A 25,923-nucleotide genomic window follows, 5' to 3' on the forward strand; every position below is an offset into this window, starting at 1 on the left:
CCGGCACCGCGCAGCCGGGGCGCCTGCACAGCAGGACACTGCCCCGGGGCCCGGCGGGGTGGGGGTGTCTCCGTCTAGGGGGGTGTGTGTCTCCGAGTGCGTTCCTTCTCGCTGCAAAACGCTTTCGGGCCGCCCCCCAGCGCCGCTGGCAGAGCCCGGCGCCCGGCCGGAGGGTGCCGGCGGGGGAAGCCCGGCGGCGGGGCCGGGCCCCGGGGGCGGCGGGGCGGCGGGGCGGGCAGTCCCCGCTCCCCTCGGCCCGGCTGCGCCGTGTGGCAGCGCCTCTGTCAATCAGCCTGACTTCACTCCTGCACGCCCTGTGTTTCCAGTATTATACCCCCGCCGCCTCCTGGTGTCTCTGCTTCGCTGCGAGCCGGGGAGCGCGGCCGCCACTGCCGCTGCGGCTGCGGCTGGGCGAATGAGCGGGCGGCGGGGCGCGGGGCAGCGCTGAGCGGGGCGCGGAGAGGCGCGGAGAGGCGCGGAGCGGGGCTGCCGCCTGGCCCGCCCCGGCTGCGGGCAGCCCGGGCGCCGGCCCCCCGCCTCGGGCCGGGGCCGCCGTCATGGACCCTCCGGCGGGCATCGCCTGCCTCCTGCTCTGCTGCGCGCTCGCCCTGCCCGCCGGCGCCCCGGGGCGCCCCGGGGCCAGAGGTAGGTGTCCGCCGCGGCCGTCCCCGCCGCCTTTGGGCTGCTCTCGCTTCGCCCCGCCGCCGCCGGCCGGCGTCTTGCCGCCCGCCCGTCTGAAGTGCGCGGCTCGTCGCCCCGCGGCTTCCCGCTCCCCCTGAACTTCTTCTGCGGCTACTTTTGCCGGGTTTCCAGTTGTTTCCTGCGAGCGGGCAGGCGGGGACGGGAGCGGCCGCGCCGCCGGCGGGGAAGGGACGCGGGAGCCCCGCCGGCAGGGACCGCGCAGCGCCGGTGCCCGCAGCCCCGCCGGTGCCCGCAGCCCCGCGGCCGCCCGCTGCCTGCCCCGCGGAGGGGGCGAGCGCCGGCGGGGAGCCTGCACTTCCCCGTGCGGGATGAAGCACATGGCAGCTCGTCTGCCTTCCTCCTCCTCCTCCTCCTGCCCCGGCCATCGCCGCCGTCCAAAACTCCCGGGGCTCCCGCCGAGACCGCTGCCTATCGCCGCCCGGGGCGTCCCCATCACCGGGCGGCTCATCCCCGCCGCACCGGGGGCAGTTTGAGGGACGTGCCTTTCCCTGGCAGCCTTGCCATCTGCAAACCAAGCCCCCACCCCTGCCCCTCCGAGCAGTCCCGAAGTGGATCAGCGCCCTCTCATCACCGCTGGCCACCCGGGTAGCCCCAACTCCCCGAGGCGACCCGGGCACCGACCGGGTGGCCAAGAGCTGCGGGGGCCCGGTTGGGTGGGCAGAGGGTAGCGGGACCCCGCTGCATGGGCAGGGGTGGGGGGTCCCTGCGCGGTGGGGATGCTCCCGCTGCCGTCTGGTGTTTTGGGGAGCAAAAGGCAAGTTTGAATGAACTCTGCCCACTTCATGCTGGTGAATGAAGTGCCTGTTGGAAGTGCAGTGTCCATCTGCCTTATGTAAGTGTCTGCTGTGCTAATGAATAATGGAATAAAAATCCCGCGGCATCAGGATATGTTTAGTTCTAGTATCTCTCTCCTCTTGCTTTATTCCCTGTAAAGATCCAATTCTGAGGAATATAGAGGAGTACAGCCTTGTCATCCCCACCAGCACCGATTCAGAGGGCAGGTTCCTATCCCACTTGGTGTCTGGACCGCCAAAAGCACGCTTCAGGAGAGCTGCGGAGGACTTGCAACGTGAAGCAGCAAATGAGCAAATATTTTACAATGTCACTGTTTTTGGAAGAGAGTTTCACTTCAGGTTGCGGCCGAACTCCAGGCTCGTGGCCCCTGGAGCAACAGTTGAGTGGCAGGAGGACTCTGATGAGACTCACGTTGAACCTCTCTATGGGAATTGCCTCTATGTTGGGGATATCACTGATTTGCCAAATGCTTCGGTCGCTATCAGCAATTGCGATGGGCTGGTAAGTTACTTTTGTTATTATATCAAAGATAATTACATTAATTTCCTACAGTCTTTAAATATAAAATGTGTGGACTGTCAGAAACTCACACCTCATATGGTAACTGTGAATGCAAATTAACTAATGTTCCCTTGTGTGGGAATAGCTGCGCTGCACCAGGCGCTTCTTTACAGACAGTGGCACTAGAAGTTTGAGCACATGCTCTGTGGTACTCTGGAACAGAGCAGCTGAAGCCAGGATTTATGTTGATTTCTGGTAAAGTTACTTGAGGTGCCTGACGCTTCGAAACAGAAGATGAAATGACATGTTCTCAGCATCCTCTTCCACTTTCTGCTTCCAGTCTGCAAGGGGAAATTTTAGAAGAGTTAATCCCAAGTAGTGGGCTGACTGCCCTGGAAACAAATTTGATAGGTAAAATATGGTTTTGCCCTGGAAGATTTTAATTTATTCAGAGTCTGTTTTCATGGATCTTTCACTCGGTGAGTTTCATTGCCTAATCAAGTGATTGATGGAAAGTCTCAAAAGAGTTTGTTTCACAAGCAAAACAGCTCCCTGTGATATATTTTGCAGGGCTGTGTGTTTTAAAACTTGCTGCAGCTTTCTGTTGTGGAGTGCATGTTCAGCAGTCAAATTGTAACTGTTTGTCCCTGACATCCTAAACTGTCATACTATCATTGAACAGTAATTACTGCACAGCAATTTGTTTAGTGAGAAAAGGGCTATGTTTTTGATAATGAACAGTTTATCCAGCCAATATTTTCTTGCTGTAACCTTCAGAGTTCATCATTTTGAGATTACTTAATTTTAATGCATTCTGTTCTCTGCATAAAAAGCCAGCATGAGTCAGTTGTATTTATTTAATCATAGGAAGTTGTTCATTTGCTGTGCCAAGAAGATAACATGTATGGAGATTGTATGTTGGCTGTCTCCAATGGAAGGGAATGAAATACTTTTCCCCTTACTCTTTCCTTTCCTGTGGTTTCTCCTAGCTGTGTGCATTTGTTTTTTGAGAAGCAGGTCCTAATGTTGCAGTTGTTTGATGTGGACAGCTGGCTGAGGGGCAAGAAGAACACCAGGACTGAGCAAGAAGAGCAATTCAGAAAGCAGAGTATGAGCCTGCAAGCCTGCCTCTGGGAGGGAAGCAGAAGTTAGAGTCATAGAATGGTTTGGGTTGGAAGGGACCTTAAAGATCATTTAGCTCCAACCCCCCTGCCATGGGCAGGGACACCTTCCACTAGCCCAGGTTGCTCAGAGCTTCATCCAGACTGGCCTTGAGCACTTGCAGGGAGGGGGAGAAGTTCTCTGCTCTCCCCATACCTAGCACAGATCATTTTGTGTAAGGCAAAATGTATTTGCTCTAGGCATTGCAGAGCTGGGGTGGAGCCAAAGTTCTTCTTGTTTGTCTGTGCTGAAAGGTGAAGGAAGATCCAGTTGATGGCTGCTGCTTGCCTTGGGCTCTTCTCATCAGTCCCGGTGCTGACTGTAAGGGCAGTGGGGGAGCTTGTTCCTTCTTCCAGTGTTAGCCAGAGTGTGGACTCCTTATACTTGGAGAAGAGTTTGATAAAATGTAACAGGAGTTCAAGCCAGAGTATGGATGAGACTCTAAAGCTCCAAGGCCTCATGTTACATGTGTAAATGACAACATTTTTATAAAATGCTGCTTTGTTCACATTTGCAAGTAACTTCGCAGAAGAATGAAGCCAGGCCTCAGTTCAATTCATTTGTGACTCAGTCAGTCATAAATGGCTAAAATCCAGAAAGGTACCAGAAGAATTTTAGTTTTCAGCCTGTATCCACAGCCTGTGTGCCTGCCTCTTTCCAGCATTCTCGTTTTCATTATAAGAAGCAGGAGAGTTGGTCTAGCATGGGAGCTGCCATATTCTAATCCAGATGTCACGCTGGTTCTCGCATGGCACTACAACTTCTGTGGTTCTGCTAATACATTTGGAAAGGGCTTACTGTTTCCTCCAGTGGGTATCTACATTGTAAATGTTGCAGGGCAGAGACCATATTTGTTTTTGCCCAGGTGACTAAAGCCTTCCTGCAGGAAGCATCACCTCAGTACCTTTAAGCATCTGGCCATAATGATTTCCCTGAGATTGTGCAGTAAATCTGTTGTGGAACAACAAATTGAACTGCAGTCCCTTGGGTACTATGTTCCATCTCTAGCCATTCCCTCCATCCCAGTTCCTTTCTTTCTTGGGGGGGGGGGGGGGGGGGAGAGTTTAAAACATATCAATAGAATTACACAAATTCCAAGAAATGATACTAGTAGTTCCCCAGAAGCCACTGGCCCATGAATAACAATAATGAGCAACTAACTCACTGAATACTGCACTTAACTGTTTCTTGGTTTACTTTTTTATTTCTTGTGTTTCCAAGGAGTGTTGAAGAGTCTCTGGAGCAATGTATTGCCAGCAAGACCACTGGGCTGTGTGTTAATTCAGGTTTATTGGTATTTCAGATGTGAATGAAGACATGGGCAAAGCTATTCTCAACTGGTTTTCTATGTCCATTTCTTCACACCTGGTTTACTTCAGTGGAGAAGTTCCATAGTATCATGGGTTTTCTTTCCGTTGGCTAACGATATATACACCATGGCCAATGTTCCAGACATACCCTGAGTGTGTCCACATCCTTTTCTAAATTACTCTGGAAATAGGGATGGTGGAGCTCTCTGACAACTGAGTTGTCAACTGACAAGTGTCAGAGTTGTTTGCTATAAACTTGGTTCATTTAATTCCTAGTGTTTTCTTGAAGTGCTTGCTTTTGAAGGTGGTTTGACATCTGTCTCTGCTTCTTCTGGGCTTCCAGCTTTTGCATCCAGACATTAGGGCTGAAATGATATTTGAATTGAAGTTTCATAGCTTGATCTTTACATTGCAAACTTTTGTTGACTGAATCTGGTTCAAGTCAGTGAATGCATCTGCCACTGTGCCAACTTCTGATGTTATTTCCTCTGAACATCCCCTTTGGTTTGCACTTTACTGCCAACTATGTCTTATTTTCCAATTATTGTCTGAGAAGAGTCTGTCTGGTGGTGTTGGTATTGCCAAAATGAGAAGTTGTTGGAAGGCATTTACATGAAAATAGTAGATCTGTGAACAGATTTTTGAACTGTACTATAAATGATGAAGGCTTTTAATCTGCAATAATTCTAAAAAATAAAAAGAGACAGTGAATGCATATACAGAATTATCTGCTGCCCTGACTGAGGAAGTACACAGTTTGGGTATTCCCAGTTTTCTATAACAGAAGTCAATGACAAAATTAGTTTTATTGACCTAAAAATCAAATTGGAGACAGATGAAGAGAACTTCTGAAGTATGCAGTCTAGGTGTGTTTTCAGAGCTGAAATGAATATTTACAAGTCATTGGAAAGTCAAAGCTAATCAATAGCTTTTTTAACAGCTCTCTGAATTATGGGTGTGATTTTTAACCATATTTAAAACCAAAAAAGTTTTGTAAAAGCTTTCCCACTTAAGACACTGGACAACTTGGTATCCTCTTGGTTGGCAGGATTGCATTCAAACTACTATTCCACTGAGCGGGCAGAGCCAACATGGTCAGCTGTCTGTGGCCTGCAGACTGTTGTGGAAGATATTGCACTTTGAGTACGTTCTTGGTCCTTCGCCAGGTCCTTGTGGATGCAGCTGGAGGATGGGGGAGCTGGCTGCCCTCTCCAAGGGTTAGTTGTGAAGGAGAAGTGGTTGGAGGCTATAAAAATGCCATAAAGCCATAAAGAGTTAGAATTATGGTAGTCCTTCCAGATTATTGCCTGAACTATGGGAACTCCCTTTCTTCACCCCAGTAGATGAACCTGCCATTGCAGAAGAACTCTTTATGCATCTGAATTGCTTATTTTGATTAATACTTCTGCAGTGTTTGAGCCAGATGTGCAAAAAATGTCTTCTTCAGGTTGACAGGATGGCAGTATTCGGTTGTGGAACTTCAGAGACATAAACTCTCTCCCAGCCTCCTCATAACATTTGTCGTCTGTGGGCTAGAATGTGTGCTTAAACACAAACAGATAGAGGAGAAACACAATATCGACACTACATCTGGTATGGATAATGAGCACATGATTAAATTAGGCTGCAGTGCAGAGTCTAACTTACTGACAGGATCCTAAAAGACTGAGGATCACAGCTTCATGCTGAATAATCAGTATCATCTAGCACCCAGTGAAGCAAATAGAGGAACATCAGTTTCAGTAACACAACATGATGTTTTAGCTCTGCTTCATTAGTATAATACTCTCCTTTTTTAAAAGTTAAAATATCAGCTGTCCAAAAAATTTCACTATCTTGTCATTAAGATGGCACGTTATTAGAAGTAGACACATAGAACGTAAGCTGTTCAGGACATCTGTGGTTGTACATTTTCTTGTGGAAGTCTAAGCATCACATGTTTTGGGGTACCAAGCCATAGTCACCTTACTAATGTAACGGACATAAGTGTTTCTTCTTATGGGATGAAATAGGCAGGGTTTGCTCTACAACATTTCAGTCTTTACTGTATGCTGTAATAACCCTCAGAAACTGTTCGAGAGAAGCCTGGTGGCTGGCTGCTTGCCCAGATGCTATTTCTTCTAGAAATGCTTGGGACGCTGGCAGTGCTTTTTAGACTCTTGCCCAATACTAACAGTAACACTAGTACTGGGCTGACCTGGGTGGGTTTGTGGTCATCCGTTCGCTTTGCTAGCCAGTCCTGAATCTTCACGAATTGACTGGTGCTTTTGTCAATGTAAGTGTATGTCTGTCAATTGTCCCAAGACTTTGTTATGTATTATTTGTATTATTAGTATTTTCTTTACTGTTTTAAAATCAGATAATAGAATATTTTAAATTTTTGCAGTCTTTATTTTACATGGGTGTATTCAAATAATCTAATTTGTAAATTTTAAATGTAGGAGCTCAGGTTCCAGATTCAGTCAATGGAGTTTCCTAAGAGCAATTCCATCTACCCATGTGAAATGCCCACCTTTCTCCTTCCTGGGGGAATATTCCTTCTCTCCCTCCTGCATTCCTGAAGACATTCAAACACCTTGTGATATCTATCCTTGTTTAGTATAATCCTGCTTCACTTTGAGCATGAGCTTGAGCTCTTTGAAGTCAGTGAATTCTAAGGTTATATTAACTTCCTGACAGAGATGCTTTCTTGCAGCTGGCCAAGTTGAGTTGAAGTTGAATCTAACTCACCTTAGATGGATCATGTAATTTACCTGGATAAGAGGGTGAAGGATCTGCTCACAGTTCTGAACACACCAGGAGAAGACAAACATGCTTATATAACTGTGTTATTTTTCCCTTTCAGACATCCATCTTCTGCTTTCATATGGATTTACAATTTAGTTTTGTTTCGTTTTATCTGTTTTTTGGATTACACTGGTTTGTGATGTAGCAAAAAAGCAGAACTCAAGGTAGCACAATATTTTCTTCAAAGTCTGGTCAGGTCAAGTGCCTGACAGTTAAAACAGATGCCTACTACAAATAATTCCAGTAATTTTTTTTTTTTTTTTTTGTATGCTAAGTTCTTAGCATTTACATTATGATTGGGTTGCATCCAGTTTTAGTGGATTAAAATTTGGCATATATAATCTCTACATTTGGGAGCATTTTCTCTTTAAATTAAACCAAAATCAAACCAAAGTTGCCATCTGTTTTTTGTGTAATGTCAAAACCCACTGTGTGCCTTTTGCTTTTTGGACAAGTAGAACTGTAATACGGTGGCAGAAGAAATGCGAATAATTCCTGTGACGCAGTATAGAACAAAATTTAAAAGCCCTTCTCTTTAAGGAAACAGCATCCCCTCCTCTGCAGGTGATTAGAGTGAGATTCCCATTAGCTCACGTGGTCTTTTGAATTCAGCTGGGCTCTCTACATGTTTAAGCCAACCATGTATGTAAATTTTAGCACAGTCAGAGCCTGACTGCATATCCACATTCACACATGTGATATAAAAGACCTGCATTGCCTGACAGAAAGCAAGGGAGTTATTTTGATGCCTAACACTCAAACATATCCATATAGTTTCAGAGGACAGAGGCTTTGCTTCATAACCTGTTCTCTGGGTTTCTACTGTTCATGTCCCTGGCCAACGCTAGCCTAGTTGGACAGCCCCTTCTGCTGTGTAAATTGCAGAGACTTTCCCTTTTAAAAGTTATAGTCTGAATCACAGAGTGTAAACACTGTGATTCAGCCTCTAACTGGAGTAAATTATCCTCATTTTGCTGTCCTTAAAAGAGACTCTGTCATCAGTAAGTACTATTTTTTTTTCCTTGCATCTTCTGTGCATGGATCACCTCACCTACATTTTATCTGAGAGCAGAGTAAGTAATTTCCTACATCATACAGGTGGACACCATCTGGACAGAATATCCTCAGGCAATCAAAACCGGTATCTTTGTGGTATGTTGTAGGCCTTTGGATAAAAGATAGGTATTTCCTTATGTCCTATTTGACCTTGTGTTTCATTGTTCTCATTGTAGTAGTATCTCAGCTGTGCTATTCTCTTCGACCACACAAGAACTAATTTTCCAACCAGAATATTAAAACCATGTACATCCAAGAAAATGTGCCTAATGGCTCCTTCTACTTTCCATCTTGAAGGATCCAAATATAGTAACTAATTTTGATAAGGTCATAATTACTTTCTGGGGTAAGCAGAACATCTATTTCAAGAAGTCTGTCCCTCATCAGCTTCCAAAGGTGTGTCTCTCAAAAAACACTATTAGCTTACTTAGCCACCAGCAAACTGCTTCCTCACTGCGGCAAGGTGTTCAAGTATTCTCTGAGAATTTAACAGTACAGACTCCTGCAAATGGCAAGACTTTCCCACATTTTGAGTTAATTACATGTTTACCTTTTGCTACAGAAGGTTGGAAAATATTTTTTTTGATCAACCAGAATTCCAGCCATCGCATGGAGCAGGACCTTTTCACCACAGATCACACTGGTATTTTATTTGACCTACTTCTGAGCACTTTTTATTAATGATGACTGTTGCTTTGTAAGCAGGTCATGCCATTACTTAATTGCACACTAGGACATTTCTCATACTGGGTCTGATTAAAAGAGAAAATCAGGGAGTAGGTCTTCAGTCTCTTGTGGCGGGTTGCACAACCTTGCATTTGCTTCCTGTGAATAGCTCTGATGTGCACCCCCTCTTTTTCAGATCACCTTCTCCCTTTGTTGCTTTCCTTCTTCCAAAGTTTCAGTAAGTTCTTTAACACATCACATCTGGTTTCTTTAGCCCCTTTATCTGTGTGTGTTTTAAATTCATCTCTGTTTGCAGAGTCTTGACACAGCAGGTTCCCAGTTTTAATAGTCTGCAAAATGAAAGCCCCACATTTCGCATGCTATTTTCAGCACCATTCTATTAAACTGTAACATTGAAAAGAAGACTGTCCTCTTCAAGTGCTGAAGAGCACGTTGCTTCCTCATATCTAAATCAAAAGTCTCTGCTATAGATCTTCTGAGTTATTCCCAGGTCTCAAAATGTCTGGTACTTTCCTGAAATTGGGAGTTCCTGCAGTCGTAAGTGTGAATCTCAGCATTAATTTTTTTACTTTTTCTTCTAAGTAACTATTTTCTGTTTCAAGTACATGTTTTTAAGTAAGAGTTTCCCTCAAGGAAAAGACAGAGGGATGTGAATTGTGTTTCTTGAGGTCTAAAAAATCACCAGGCCAATGAAAATAATCTCAAGTATGTTGTTTTGAAGGTGTCATTTTACGGTACAGATGAGTGTTTCTTAACACCTCATAGCTCCTGAGATGGGTAATCCTGTTCCCTTGGCTGCTCCCTGTCCTGTGCTCCCATCCCTCCCCTGCTCCAGCACCCTGCTCGTTTTACTCCACCATACATTAATCCAGTGGGTAGGTGGCCAAACCAGTGAATTTCTGCCTGCCAGTTTAGCTGCTTGAACTGGTTCTCTGTGGGGTGAGATGGACATTTTTATAGGCAAAGGGATGAAAGTGAGAATGCCCTCAGCTGGGCTCGAGGATGAAAGGGAGATTGCTTCTTCCAAGCTGTATTGTAAAACCACATCCTTATTCTCATGATTTTGAAACGTGGCTATTTAAGGGAGTTTGACTTGTGCCTTTGAGCATCAGAAGTTGGAACTGCAGCTTTGGGCAAACTTACTCTTCTGCTCTGTGGATGATGGCCTTCCACTTTGTAGCTCTGCTTGATTTATTTTTTTTTTTGTACTTTGCATTAAAATTCCACCTCCATTGGAGGGGAGTGTTACAGGATCAGAGAAAGGAGTGGAGTTTTCTGCTGTGGGGAGGAGAAGAGTCATTCTGACAGCGGAAGGGAGGGTGAGAGAAGCAGGGGGAGGGAAACACAAGTTGCTGAATAGTAAAAGCAAAGCAAGAAACGGGGAGCTCTCCTGTCTTGTGTGTACTTCTGAGAGAGTTCGTCCGCTGGCATGTGTTGTGTGGGCTGGCTGCCCCTCAACTGGGAGAGGTTCAGTCGCTGAACATGGTAACCTCAGTATCATTTTAGCCTCTCTGATCCCACAGAGAGAACCTGCCCTGACCACTAATTTATGTATTTGCCTTTTTTTTTTTTTTTTTCTCTTCATGTCCCTTGTAGGACTGTATCTACCGATCTGTTTGTTTTCCAAAACTTTGCCTTGGTAAAACTGAAGTCCCATTTGTACAACTTGCTGTTACTCTTTGGTCTTGGCATCCTAAGTATGTAATAGTTTATCAGTGTTCCTTTCAGGTTTATATTCTTTCTTACTCTCTTTATATTGGTTTATGACAAATTTAATATTTTACCCCTTTATTGCTACACTTGTGACCTTTATTTTCAAAATAAATAAATACAATTAATTCTTCACAGAGAATTCAGAGGTTGAAATTGCCCAGAGTCTGTGGTACTTTCTGACTCTTACACCTGCAAAGTACAATATTATCCCTTTTCTTTTGATGTGGTGAGCTATAAATAAAGCTACTTTAACTTCCTTCCTACTGTCATTCCCTTTAACTTTTTCTGTAGTTGCCTCCTTTGTGTTTGAATTTCATTATACGGTCAGACCACTTTTTCCCAGCATTTAACCTCTAGCCCTGTGGACCTCAGGGGACAGATTCCAATCTACTTTCTGCTGAAATTAAGCATGAAACCTAGTAATCCTGTAATGAGAAAGAGTCAGTTAACATCATTGGTATCTTTGTGGATAAGAAGACCTTCTTCTACCTGTAACTAGATAAAGCTAATTTAATTAAAGTTATTTCTCTTCACTAGGTGTATTTGCTATAGTTAGCTGCTGTTATTGCACTTTAATGAAGGTGAATGATTTCTACAAGATTTTTGAAGCAAGAAAACTAGAAGGAAATACCTGGCATATGATCAACATTTAAACTGGTCTTTAAAAGACATAAAAGCAAAATATCTTTCTGAGATTTTAGGATGGCACTTAGGATGGCACAGTGCCACATCTTGATGTAGGCCCTGAGTCTTTAAGCCTTTATTAATGTGTTTTATAATTTACTACCACTGTAAGAATAATGAAGTTGACATATGTGGAGAAGAACCTGCATGGCTAACTAGCAGGCTGGCCAGCAGCTCTTCCTCACCCCTCTCTTTTTTACCCTGCCACTTACAGTATTACAAGAAGCGGTTCATGAAATGGCAGGAGTGATTGAATTTTGTAGCCAATACAGCGTGTTTGTACAGGAGCCCTGAGTGTAGATCTCTCAGCCTGCTGTTGTTCCTGCTTCCCTCTGTTGCTGGGTAGTCCCTCCCTCTGTGCCCTGTGGGCTTCCAGCATGACCAGTGGAGCTCTGGGCATGTATTAGCCCCCTTAGGCAAAGCCATCCCAAGACACCTTCACACTGTGCACCCAGAAGGACAAGGAGCGCAGATTAGGTGCCACTCTTGCACAGTTTGTCCTGTAGGAGCAGCTTCCTTTTCCAATGGTGCTTCTGAAGATGTCCTTTTTGGCATGCTACAGTGCATATTGTACGGTATAGGATGGAGAAAGTCACAATAATACAGCAAGTCCAACAGGAAAGAAAAGGCTTATTTTCTTGAGAGTAAAAATATTTCAAGAGCTAAACACAGTAATAAACCATTTAAATTTTAATACAAATAAAGTAAAATGATAGACTTTAGAAGCCAAGAGGGGAAAGCACAGGTTTTACTCCAGAGACTAGCACATTTTGCTGATGTTTCCCCCCACGTGCAAAAGACAGAACTAACATCCAGTACCTGCGCTAAGCAGATGCATCTTGCATGTTCCCCCGTGGTGAAGCGTGTGGCTCGCAGGGCTGGTACAAGGCCAGCGTCCACGGCCATTGCATCAGTTGAAGGGCAGACCTGTTTATGGGACAGAGCGTGTAGCTCAGAAGTGGAAAAAGAGCCTGCAGAAAATGCGGAGATTAACTAAGGATAGGTGGCAGCACAGGCTGTGGTTACTGTTTTAACAGTGGTCTTATTTGTTTTAAATCATGGCTTTTGGGTAAATTGTGTCCATCCAACTCATATACAGAGGAATATACTTCTTGATTCTTCAGAGTGTTAAAATTGCTAAGCTTTTTTCTTTCCCCAAGCAGAGGAGCTGTGGAAGGAATGTGAGAGATGTTGTTTGGAAAGCATTCTGCAAACCAGAATGTATTTAAAAAACAGTCTCTGAGAAATAAATCACTACCTGATGATGAAGACAGCTGAGCTGGGCCAAGAGTCCTTCACGTGCCAACTCTCTCACGTGACAGGAGTTATATTGGAAGCTGGTAGGCTTTGAAGCTTGCAAGGCTGAAAATGTCTAAAAATTTTCATATACTTAAACAAAGTAAGTAATAGCTAGATAAAAATATGGCTTTGAAACTTTTCAAAACACGACTCTGTAGAACAGTGTGAACTTACCTAAGGTCACAATCTTTTACCTATTGGGAAGAAAAAAGCCCTCAAAACACAGAAGCACAAATTTTACACCATCTCAGGTCAATACCAATAAAGACCTTAGGGATGAAGAAGTTTTAGGGATGAATTTGGATTGATTTCAGATTTGTAACAAAGCTTGAAATCAGATTTTCCTAATAGTTTTAGGTTTCATTGTGAAAATGGCAGATCCGCCATTCATCAGTAAACAGAAATATTTAATCCCCAAATAAATGCTAGAGGTGTCTGTCAGTACTACATTTGTTTGCAAAGTTATGGCACATTAAGGCTGACATAAGCAGTAAGTGTGAAAATGTGATTAATCAAAGGATGATTTACCACTCTGAAAGGAATATGAAGCTCAGTCTGGGTAAGTAATAGACAAGCAAAGAAAGAAGACAATTTACAAGATGTTTTGAATTGATTTAAACTCCTGAGTGGGAAAGGGTAAGGAATTTACTATGAAAATAAAGTTGTTAGTCAAATTAAGGCCAACAATAATCATACATATCTTATAAAGCAGAATAAAAATGCTGAACCTGTGAAAATATGGTATAATTTGCATTTATCCAAACAGAAAATCATGCAGAAAAAATAGATCTGCGTCAATTTTTATGTCATGGTCTAACATAATTTTGCATAAAGACCTGGGAGGTCCCATGGCAAGTAGCTGATCTTTGGGTTTGTTCTAAAACCGTTGAACTGAGTGTGTTTAGTTTCACTGGCTTAATTTGGCTTTGTATGGGCAGGTTGATGAGCAAAAGTTGGGACAAGAAGCAGGCCATGGAGTATTCCACATCATAACCTTGTCTTTCACCTTGTTCTCTGTCCCCTGGTGCAGTGGTGTTGGTGAGGGAGGTGAGTACGAGAGGCTCGAGTGCAGCTCTTCCCATTGCTGTTTATATCCCATATGCTGGATGGAACAGGACAGAACGGCACGCTTCTAAAACTGAAATAGCTGTGCTAAACCTTCTTCCCCTTCTGCCTCACACCACATCCCCACCACAGAAGAGGTGATGCATTAAGCAAGGGGGAGGGATCAGGAGAAACCCTCCTCTTGTCCATGCCAGGAGGATGAAACAATTCCAGCTGCCTTCGATTTGCAGGCTCATTCTGACAGCTCTTCTGTCTCCTTCTTCCTATGAAGATGAGGCCAGAAAGGAGAAAGATTTTCCTGCTTACTGAGGTTGCTCCTCTTTGCTTCTTCACTGCTGGAGGTGTGACAGTGGGAAGAGCTTTCTCTGCCTATCTGAGATTATTAGCTCTGACTGCAATAAAACTAGCATCACTTGCAAAAAAAACCAACCCCAAAATACCAACTCCAACCCCCCCAACCAAAAAAAAACGAGTCATGAGAGAGGGCAACATGAGGAAAACTAATTGCACATCTGTTCAACAGACTTTTGTGATAACTCAGCAACAGCTAATTGAAACTCCTGGATTGTAAATATGCTTCTAGCCAAATTATTGGAGTTTACTTTTTCTGATGCAATCTCCCTTCAACTCGCCAGTGCCCTCTGAGATTCTGGTGGTCAGGACTCCAACAATCTGTCACTAGATGGAAAAATTAGAAATTGGGTCTATTCAATTATAATGAGCCAAATCTCTGCTAATCTGCATCATCGTGTCTCCATGGATTTCTGGGAGCTCTGTCATTTTGCATTAGCTGAGGACCTGGCCTTATGTAATTAGATGTTTTCACACTCTTCTGGTGACATGCCCTCCTCTGACAGTCTGGATTGCAGGCTACCATGGTTTGCAAAAAGAGATATGCTCGCTCTTGGGAGATGGCAGGACACAGGATCTGTGAATGTGTATGTGCTGTTAACAGGAGATTTTGTTAAGTGATGTATTCAGGATTTGGTTACATACTTGGAAGTAGTGAAATGCATTGGAAGAGGGGACCAGGGATCCTGGTGTCACTGAAGGTTTTCAGAGTCCTTGTTAGCGAATGGGGAGATGGGTTAAAGACACAGCTGGGAGCACTGCTTGTTCTCATGCAGAAGTTTGGGCTCACTAAGGCTTCATAGCTTCCTGTCTCTGGATTGATTTCTGTGACATTTTCGTGCTATTATTCAAGCCTGTAGAAATCATGACACCACTGGCAAAACTGTTGAATAAATACAATGTTAGTAATGTGAAATTCATCTGTGATGGATATACTTTGGTCTTTGAAAGGTTTAGCTGCTTCTGGCAATTTTGTGTTCCTTTGGGGTGACTGAAAGAGGTGTTTGCTTTGACTTGTGGATTTAAGAAATGTTTGTGCCTAGGTAACTTTTTTATAGTGCACTTCCAGAATGAACTCCATGCAGTCTTTAACCCAAGAATATAATTTTGGAATACTGAATCATTGCTTGCAAGTCCTACAGTATATTCTAGCTATCCCACAGTGGGAAATGGTTGGGTTTTTTTCTCTTTTAATTTTCTATTTGTTTATATTAAGACCACTTTTCACTGACATCAAAGACCTATCGGGTCAAATTTAATCCTTCATATATCTTTTCCGTGCCACTGAGTCCATTGCTTTGACTTAATACAATGTCATTTGCAATGAGTCTACCAAATCCTTAAGTTTAAATTTGATTTTGTAATCAGAACATTACAGTCTTAACTAAAAAAGGCAGAGACACAGGCAGAACCTCATATATGGAGGCTGCTTAGTGACCTATATGCTACTGGTGACAAATCGTGAGGTGCTTTAAAGTATCCTTTGAAAGAACGATGAAGATAGACTGACCCCCGTCTCCTCTGAGGAAGTTCTCATCTTTCGTAGGCTGCTTTATGGAGGAGTTGTTAGCACTCAAAGAGGGCAGCTGAACATGGATTAGAAAGTGCTGGAACATTTTATCAAACTTCTCTAAGTTTTGAAATTGCATTGAGATGCTTCAGTGGAGTTGCACTTTCAGCTACTTCTAACTAGTAGGAGGTGACCTTACAGCTTTGCTGGGATGCTGCAGTGTCATGAGGGAGCAGAACACAGTGACAGAAACACACATGGAGCACCTTGTCATAAAGCTGCCCATTTGGCTCTGTGCTACCTTGCCCGCCTTTTGTTCAGCTTTTTAAAAAAGCATTAGACAAAGTTCTGTTAAACTTCAGGATCATTTGGTGAACCACCTAGTGAGTACTGCTGGGGGGCTGTTCTGTCGTGCTGATCAGACTGTCTGTCACCACTGGCACTGGCCATAGGAGGAGTGCAGGTTGTGTGAAGTTTGAGGTAGAGTCCTGTTGCTATTCAGTAGCTTGTCTCCACATGCTTCTTTAGCATCAGTGCAAGTTGGCCCTGTCTGTGTTTCCCAGCCTTGTAAAGTGGTGGCTGTGGGGGCAAAGCAGAGAGACAAAAGTGGGCAGGCAGCTACTTTTGCTCCATTCCTTTAGGTATTGATTATAGCTCAGATATCACTAAGAACCTGGCTTAGTCCCTAATAAAGAGATTTTTTTTTCTTCCTGGACTACTGTGTCTGCTGCATTTGGCCACAGCTTCAGAGGAAAGCTACAGAGAACAGTAAGGTTGATTCTGGGAGTAGACTTACTCTGTGAAAGTCATCAAAAATATACTATCACAGGTAATCAACTATACTATCTATAATTTTTGGTGCTTCTTGAAACATGAAAGCACTGGGCAGTGCCAGAGGGCAGCACTGGCTACATTAGCCCTAATACTTGCGTTTTCTAGTCTGTGCAGAGGCAGCTTTCTCTTGTGATGTGTCCTTCCCACAGCCTGTTCTAGGTGACGGCTGAGCCTGTGGATTCTCACTCCTCGCCTTCCCAAAGCCAGGGACCTTCTCAGCATCTCTCCTTTGCCGAGGAATGTGGAGCAAATGGCCATCTTTGAAATTGCTGCCAAGAGGTGGTTAATGCACTCCACCACAGTTAACAGGTTTGAATTCCAAAGCTACACAGATTGTTTGAAAATCTACCTCCCCACAGGCTGCTGCTGGGCTGGTGGGCAGTACCGCTCTCCTTTTCACGAGCTGGAAATACTTCCTTCACTGGAGAAAAATGCACTGTGGTTCCTGCGGAGGAGCATAGCGTTCAGAGCAGCAAGATGACTGTCTCTGTGTGTGTTTTGGGGGAGAGGAAGGAATGGGTCAGAAAAAAGGCCAAAGGAAAGAGCAGTTAGAGACATCTGATCAGTGTTAGCAGGGCAAGATGTTGCGCCCTGGCACTGGAGTGCTGAGGTGATGAGAATAGCTTATGAGTAGCCCATGCAGCAGGACTGCTCAGAAAACACTGTATTTCTTGGCTATTCACAACAAAATCCTTGTTCAGTGAATATTGTCCTTTAACAAGCACCTTCAGAAGGCAGAACGAAACACGAAGTGATGTCCCCATTTATCCTCAGTGCTAGTCTGCAGGGCAGGGCTGGAGTACTGACTCCGTTTGAGAGCAACCTGAACTTCTTGCACTGACAAACAAGTACATGTGACGGTAGGAGGTGAGTCAGGGCTGCCCAGAGGCACTGGGCAGATGGAGCAGAGAGCTGGAGACACGTGTGTGCATCACCAACGCGTCTGGTGCGCTGCAGGACAGTCCCCTCCAGAGCTGCTGTGATTGATTCCGTGGGAAGGGTTCACAGCTCCAGCCCACAAGGGACTGAAGCACCTCTCATCCTCATCTTGAATTTTCTTCCTTCTCTGTTAACATTCTGCCAAAGCTCTTTTCAGGGAAAGTTGTCTCCCAGCCTGCTGTGCTGCCAGACTGGACTAATGTGAAATTAAAGAAAAAGGCCAAACTAACAGCACAGGTTTGGTTCTTTTGTTTGGGCTTTTAGGAATTTTAAAAAGTATTCTGTGGCTCCGCTGCTGTGTCAGCACTGGTGGGATGTGATTTCTGAATGTGATTTCTGTGGTCAAACTTTGCAAAAAGCTTTGATATTTAATGTGCTAGTCAATTAAAGCATGTTGCTACGTAAGAAATGATGCAGTGGCTTTGTGTGGCTTGGTTGGTATTGCCAAAATGGGTCAAAAGTATGAGAAGAAGGTTTAATATCCCTGTTTACGTAGTATCATTTTGCTTGCTTTGTGGTTCATTAATTTCTGCAGTGGCTAGGGTAGAGTCTAAGAGCAGAAAGCCTCCTCTATCCCTGTATGATAAAAGTAGCTGGTACTCTCTCCTGCTAATTTGATGAAGGTGGTTGTGGAAATTCAGGTGTGCTACATGTAATACCGAGTGCTCTTCTGAACAGAGCCTTCTTCAGCTGGTGTCATAATGCCATTTGGTCAGGTTTGGATGTTTTCTGGCCAAACAGCCCTAACGAGTTAATCATGGTGAAGTTTTCTTCAGAGCAGCCCAAGAAATAGCTGTGTTGGCACAGCTAAGGTGGTACCGGAGAAATACCAAGTGTCAAGGGGCAGTTCTGTTGTCAGATCTGTCTCCCCACAGGGTGAACCTTCACGTACTTCACGTCACAACGTAGGAGCCACAGGAATAGCTTCAGGAAGATGTAACCTTTTGCTGTCCTAATCGTGGGAAGGTTTTTCATGGCAAAGCAGCGCGTACATTTAGATTCCTTCTGACACTTTAATCAGACTGGTAAAAAAGGGCTGTCCAGCTGGTTTTATGAGATGTTCAATAATGAGATTTACTTTCAAGCAACTAAAAACCTTAGGAAGGTTTTAAGATAGTACTTTAAAGTATAAGCTGGTTGTATCTGTTCTTTTCCTAAGGGTGTTTTATTTGATTCTGGTACTAATTCAGGAGTTGGTCCAAAGCCCATTAACATAAATGAAAAGAGTTTTATTGACTTTGATGGGATTTGAATCATGCTGCGCTAATTAAATAGTAAAGTATCCATTAGCAGTGAAGAAAACAGAAGAGAGGAGAGCCAAATACTGTTGTGACGAACCCTGTGAAGTTGAGTGAACTGCAGCCAAAGTCTCAGTATCTTTACAGATGAGCTTTTCTATAGTTCTCCTCCTCAGTGCTTTTGAAATAGATACAACTGTGGATTTTTAAGAGAAATGAATTTATAAAGATCTTTACATTTGTCCTGCCTGTTTACAAGTTTTCATAGGCACAGTTATTCAATGAAGGTAGTAATAAGAAAAAAATGGGAAGTGAGGTGTGACAGAAGATAGGCTTTAAAAAATATTGAAGTCAGGTGCTAATAATTTACACTTATTTTGCTTGAATATTATTTTAAGGTTTTTAAGGAACATAGTGTTTCTAGATTCCAAAGAAAAGCGAAACAGTTTTTCAGTGCTACTGATGCTATAAGTAGCAGGTAAGGGGAAAAATTCATATACTACACATCTGAAAAGTCTACATAAAAATGAGTTACATTTATAAAATAATATTTTTTTTTTTAAAAAAGTCTATTATGGAACTAGCCACAGAATCAATCATGTACAGACAGATTACAAAGACCGTAATAAATGAATTTATATGCGCTGCTGGCTGGATACAAAAATGATCTGTCATTTAAAACTCAAGAAATGCTGTTCCTTGTTGCTTTTGCTGTGACCCATTTTGCCTGGGTGGCAGCAGTAGCCCTTGAATTCAGTAGCCTACAGCACTGTTGAGACACCGAGGTCAGCACTCACAAAATGCATCTGCAGGAGTTTCCTTATGACAGTGGGATGGTTGGAAAAAACCCCGCATTTTAAACAAGTCGGATGTGTTACTGTAACCATGTAAGCTGAAGTTTTGAGAAGACTAGGTGCCCATCTGTGTTTGGATGTCAGTTCTCCTTAGGCGTCTTTGAAAATACAACCCTAAATGAGAAAATTTCTAAAAACATCTTTCTGGCATTGTTTGCCTGCTGATGCATTTACAATGAAGGGGTAGTGCTCTCATGCAGTTCACAAGGTTATTTTCATTTCAGATGTTTGTCTTCAGACTTGCTAGCATCTACTGAACATCTCTCTTTTAAACATAGCAGAAAAAGAGGTTTTCCCCACCTTTGCTGCTCAGGTAGTTATGAAGAAATATTGTCTGCAATTTGTTTTAGATTATTAAAGTTACCAAGAAAAAATGATGATGATGATGACATCATGATACCTTGACACTCTCTTCTGTGTTTGTAAGCATATCTTGGCCTCCTATTTGCAGAAATCCTGAAGGTCACATCGGCTGCAGATTGGAGATATTTAAATTGAGTTGAGGATTTGTAGATTTGTCGCTTCTGTGAAAGCCAAAATTCCAAAACAAATAAGTGACCTAGTAAAATCGGTACCCGGGAAGCTGATGGAGCAGCTCATCCTAAACACCGTCATGCAACACATGAGGGACAACCAGATGCTCAGGCCCAGTCAGCATGGGTTTATGAAAGGCAGGTCCTGCTTGACAAACCTGATCTCCTTCTATGACAGGACAACGTGCTTATTGGATGCGGGAAAGGCTGTGGATGTAATCTACCTTGACTTTAGCAAGGCTTTTGACACCGTTTCCCACAGCATTCTCCTGGCAAAAATGGCTGCTCGAGGTTTGGACAATCGCACACTTCGCTGGGTAAAAAACTGGCTGGACAACCGGGCCCAGAGAGTTGTGAACATAGTTAAATCCAGCTGGCGGTTGGTCACGAGTGGTGTCCCCCAGGGCTCGGCTTTGGGGCCACTCCTGTTTAACATCTTTATTGATGATCTAGACGAGGGGATCGAGTGCACCCTCAGTCAGTTTGCAGATGACACCCAGTTGGGTGGGAGCGTTGATCTGCTCGAGGGCAGGGAGGCTCTGCAGAGAGACCTGGACAGGCTGGAGCCATGGGCTGAGCCCAACTGGAGGAGTTTCAATAAGGCCAAATGCCGGGGGCTGCCCTTGGGCCACAACAACCCCCAGCAGCGCTACAGGCTTGGGGGGGAGTGGCTGGAGAGCTGCCAGTCAGAGAGGGACCTGGGGGTGTTGATTGACAGCCGGCTGAATATGAGCCAGCAGTGTGCCCAGGTGGCCGAGAAGGCCAATGGCATCCTGGCTTGTGTCAGCAATAGCGTGGCCAGCAGGGACAGGGAAGGGATCTGAGCCCTGTACTCGGCACTGCTGAGGCTGCACCTCGATGAGTGGTTTCAGTTTTGGGCCCCTCACCCCAAAAAGGCCATTGAATGACTCGAGCGTGGCCAGAGAAGGGCAACGGAGCTGGGGCAGGGTCTGGAGCACAGGTCTGCTGGGGAGCGGCTGGGGGAACTGGGGGGGTTTAGTCTGGAGAAGAGGAGGCTGAGGGGAGACCTCATCACCCTCTACAGCTCCCTGAAAGGAGGGTGCAGAGAGCTGGGTTTGAGCCTCTCTAGCCTAGTAGAAAGCGACAGGACAAGAGGGAATGGCCTCAGGTTGTGCCAGGGAAAGTTCAGACTAGATATTAGGCAGTATTTCTTTCCAGAACGGGTTGTTGGGCGTTGGAATGGGCTGCCCAGGGAGGTGGTGGAGTCCCCACCCCTGGAGATGATCAAGAGTCGGGTTGATTTAGAGCTTAAGGATATGCTGTAGGTGGGAACTGTGCTAGGCGAATGGTTGGACTAGATGATCTCCAGGGTCCTTTCCAACCTAGGTGATTCTGTGATTCTGTGAAAATGAAATTTCCTGGAATACTCTTAACTGTTGTTTGGGGAATTTAAAATTGTTCTTGTGCTTGTTGAGAGAGCGGAGGAATGAATAAGAAGTGTTTGTCATTGAAAGATGAATGGTTGCACTCAAAGAGTTGCGGTCAACAGCTCAATGTCCAGGGGGAGAGCAGTGACGAGTGCTGTTCCTCAGAGGTTGCTGTTGGGATCGGCGCTGTTTAACATCTTTGTTGGTGACATGGACAGTGGGTTTGAGGCACCCTCAGCAAGTTTGCCAGCAGCACCAAGGTGTGTGGTGCAGTCGACACGCTGGAGGGCAGGGACGTCATCCAGAGGGACCCGGACAGGTGGGAGAGGTGGGACTGTGTGAACCTCATGAAGTTCAGCAAGGCCAAGGGCAAGGTCCTGCACATGGGCTGAGGCAATCCCGAGCACAAATCCAGGCTGGGCGATGAGTGGATGGAGAGCAGCCCCAAGGAGAAGGGCTTGGAGGTATTAGTGGACAGACTATGAGCCAGCAATGTGCACTCACAGCTCAGGAAGCCAGCTGTGTCCTGGGCTGCACCCAGAGCAGGGTGGGCAGCAGGGCAAGGGAGGGGATTCTCCCCCTCTACTCTTCTCTTGCGAGACCCCCCTGCAGTGCTGGGTCCAGCTCTGGGGCACCAACATCAGAAGGACACGGACCTGCTCAAGCAGGGCCAGAGGAGGCCATGAAGATGCTCGGGTGGCTGGAGCCCCCCTGTGAGGACAGGCTGAGAGAGTTGGGGGGTTCAGCTGGAGAAGAGAAGGCTCCAGGGAGACCTTAGAGCAGCCTCCCAGGGCTGAAAGGGCTACAGGAAAGGGGGGAGGGACTCTTGATCAGGAGGTGTAGGGATAGGATGACGGGTAACAGTTTTAAACTGAAAGAGGGGAGACTGAGATGTAAGGAAGAAATTCTTTGCTGTGAGGGTGGTGAGGCCCTGGCACAGGTTGCCCAGAGAAGCTGTGGCTGCCCCCTCCCTGGAAGGGTTCAAGGCCAGGTTGGACGGGGCTTTGGGCAACCTGGGCTGGTGGAAGGTGTCCCTGCCCATGGCTGGGGGGTGGAACTGGATGATCTTTAAGGTCCCTTCCAACCCAAACTATTCTGTGATGCCACTGGACAGCGATACCCCAGGAGGGCGGGCATTACCTTGCAACAGTGACAGGTTGTAAAAGGGGACTCACAAAGCAACTGAAAGCTGCCCGACTTCAAGGATGCAATTCTGTGCATTTCTATTCCTATGTTAGTTCTGTTGGCCAATGTGAGTATACAGATAAGTAAAGTTACAGAAGAGTAATGGGATTAACTCTTCAAAGAACATGATCATTCATTAAAGTGATTTCATTAATTATAAAAGGAAAATTAGATTTCAGCACATGGGAATATAGAGATGGTTTGCTGTATATGGACTGCAAAAGAAAGTCTTTCCATATAAAATTACTTTTTCTTCTCAGACAATGGAAACAATCCAAAATATGTAAATGCTTTCATCACATTTAGCTTCATTGTTTCTAAATGAAAATATTTCTGTCTGAAAACAAATGACAAACTAATTTCTACCAACCCAAAAACTAATTTGGCAACTGTTGGTCTTAAGTTTTTTTTTCCTTTTTTGGTGTAAAATGTTGCCTTATGTTCCAGGCAATACAGCATGTGTTTCCATAGCAACCTCTTCTAGTGTCTTGAACTTGTCAGCATCAACATGTGACATTTTAAACTATAAAGCATCTACACGTACTCTTTGGACCTGAGTGAGACTTGCCAAAACCTGGGTTCTTGCAGGTAGTTGAAGTTAGGGAAAGGCAATGGAGTCGGCTATCTTTCATACCTCCTGCTTTTTCGCAAAGAATGCAAGAAGTCCTGTTTCACTGAACTCAGAATAAATCGAACAACGGGACACAGATCCCTGCTCCCAGGTCATAAAAGGGTGGTTCACCCAACACTAACTCAGAGACTGATTTTTTTCCTGGGGCTGTTTGTCTGTGGATTCTGTGTCTGATTCTCTGCACTGTGTGTTTTTGGGCTGTCTCCTTGACTTTTCACACAGGCACCTGCTTCTCAAGCTGTACCATGTTCACCAGAGTTGTTCTCGACCATGGATGCACACGGGCTTTTGGGCAGTGATGTGCATCAGATCTCTCTGCTGCTGTGTTGCTTCACCAGTGAATGGTGAATGCTTTTTAGGTTAAGTGCGGTCTAATCCAACTGACAATGTATTTGCAAAACATTTATGAAATAAAAGAATGAGGAAGGACGGTGGGAAGGACCTAGTTGGCTAGGAGGCAACACAAGGGATGGTATTCCTGTGATCAGTAAAGACGAATTGGTTTGACTGGCCAGACAGAACTGTAAAACTTTCTCTTGTAGGTAGGAAAGAGCACTAATATCATTCTATGAGATGTGCTTTTACTGTCTTCCTTTCTCTTTATGTAGCATGGTTTGGCTGGTGATTTGAGCTTCTAAAAAATGTGTTTGCAGCTATGGGCAAGCTGCCAAAAATGTGACTAATAAAAAAAAGCCTATTGATTTCTTTTTAAAGCCCATCTTAACATTGCTCTTTGGAAGATAGTAATCAGTTCTCGCTTATTGTAGTATTTATACAGACACCTTCCTGAAGGATAGCTCTATTTGTTCCAGCAGAGAGGAATGCTTCTCTCTTCTTTTGGCTGTCAGTGTGTATTTGAATTTATCTTTCACACGATTATGTAGGAGAGAGCTGATTTACCCAGAAGTACTTGTCATGAATTTAAACCCTTACTCCAATGATATATCTCCACATTAAAATAAAAACAGGTTAATAGCTTGTTTTGTCTTGATTTGTGACTATGGCTTAGAGTAGGAGACTCCTTTCATGGATGACCCTGAGCATTCAGAAGATCTGGGTGTGGCTTCTTTGCTCTGTCTTTACTGAAAAGAGATACTGCAGTGATGTTTAACTAGTAGGAATTGTCCTCAAGCACCCACTGCTCCTTACAGGGTGTCCTTGTGCCATCAGCTGGCCCTCTGGCCCACATAAATCCTGTATGAGCTGTAGCCCTCTGGTCCTCATTAGAGGTGAGGTATTTCCAGATATGGAACAAACCTTTCCTTGGGAGACCTGGGAAGAGAAGTGATGGTGTAATGAACTTTAGTGATTTAGGACTGGACATGGGCCCTCCAAGAGCAGAGTAGGTACTGTCTGTGCTAAAGGAGTAACAGGGAAACAAAAAAACAGGTATAAAACTATCTGGGCAAGCATCTGGCTATTTATTACATATCCAGCCTATGTTTACATTCCTGTGTCGGTATCTTTACCAGGAGAGATGAGAAGGAGATGCTTGAATTTCTCCTGGACTTTCTCAGTAACTAAGCTGGGTACAGTATGTTCTTGGGCCAGTGCTTTGATCCAGCTGGGATATAGCCAGGGGGAAAATAATTTCATACTTTTAGTTTGCTAATCAGGAAATGAGATAATTCACATAAAAAGTTTCTTTTTGGAAAAAACAAAAGCCTTCTGGTCACTTTGCAGACATTAATTTTCAGATAAAGAATTTCTATTTTGCTTCTGAACCAAGCAAACATTTAATATAAGTAGCTTCAAGCTTTGTGTTTTCTGTGTTCCTTAAATCCAGTTTTAGACAAGAGAGTGGCCTTTCCTTGCTTTAAAAGTACATCTGGTTCTCTTCAAATTCTAGGTGTGTAAATACACATATTGCTCTCTTCTATTAGTTTTCTGCATCTTTTGCTCACTGAGGTGTAATCCAATAAATACCACCTTTAAATCCTCTTTGGAGGACTGGTAAAGTTCTGTTCTGTTGTTGCTGAGGGAATTACTGAGTTTCATTATTCCCTTTTTTTGCCCCGGGTTGGAAAGAAACGTTGCCTATTCTCCAGTTGTCCTTACATGAACTCTTCTAAAATGTTTGCCCCTTCTTCATTTCACCCCCTTATTTCATTTATGCTTCTTCTGCATATCGAGTCCCAAACTAAACGTAGTATTACCCACTGCATTCACTGCTTCCGAGTGAGGGAAATCAGACTGCCCCTTCCAAATGCCCGTGTGTCCCAGCGTTTGTGGGTGTTATTGTGTGTCTGTTACCCTTCTTTCTTGTTGGTGTTGACACCCTCTGAGCTGCTGCTGAGCTGCAGTTCCCCAGCTTCCTTCTTCCCTGCATGGCAGTTCCTTGCAAGGTGTTGGTTCAGCCTCCCCACATAAAGAGGGGGTAAAATTGGGGCTGTGGGAAAGAGAATTATTGTGTTTCAAAGGGAAGGTGCTCCAACAGTGGCATATACACCCTCCTCCTTCAGTGACAGTGTTTTATCTCCTTCTTTTAAGCTTCTCCAGACCGTAGACAAGAGCTGTTTGAGGAAGAGGTAGGTAAAGCATCTCTCCCGTTTCCCATTTGTAGAAAATCAGTTGAAGTGGCAGTGCGGTGCTGGCTCAAAAGAGGTTAGCTCAGCTGAGTTCAGCAATAAGTGACTGTAGTATTATTTTACTTACATAAAATAGCAGTGGCGTCAATTCTGAAATTGAGAATTGCTCAAT

The 25,923-nt window shown here is 44.5% G+C and overlaps 1 protein-coding gene across 2 annotated transcripts in view; it reads left to right on the top strand.

Annotated features, from left to right (window-relative positions):
• The first annotated feature begins 472 nt into the window (after positions 1-472).
• ADAMTS2 (ADAM metallopeptidase with thrombospondin type 1 motif 2) overlaps positions 473-25,923 on the top strand; it is a 191,106-nt gene continuing 165,655 nt past the window's right edge. For both annotated transcript variants that reach the window (XM_074915931.1, XM_074915932.1), the window contains exons 1-2: positions 473-645; positions 1,637-1,998. In XM_074915931.1, the coding sequence (XP_074772032.1) occupies positions 558-645; positions 1,637-1,998 (450 nt within the window). In that variant the 5' untranslated portion in view covers positions 473-557. The remainder of the gene's footprint in view (positions 646-1,636; positions 1,999-25,923) is intronic.

Source organism: Athene noctua, chromosome 12, assembly GCF_965140245.1.
Source record: "Athene noctua chromosome 12, bAthNoc1.hap1.1, whole genome shotgun sequence".
NCBI lineage: Eukaryota > Metazoa > Chordata > Aves > Strigiformes > Strigidae > Athene > Athene noctua.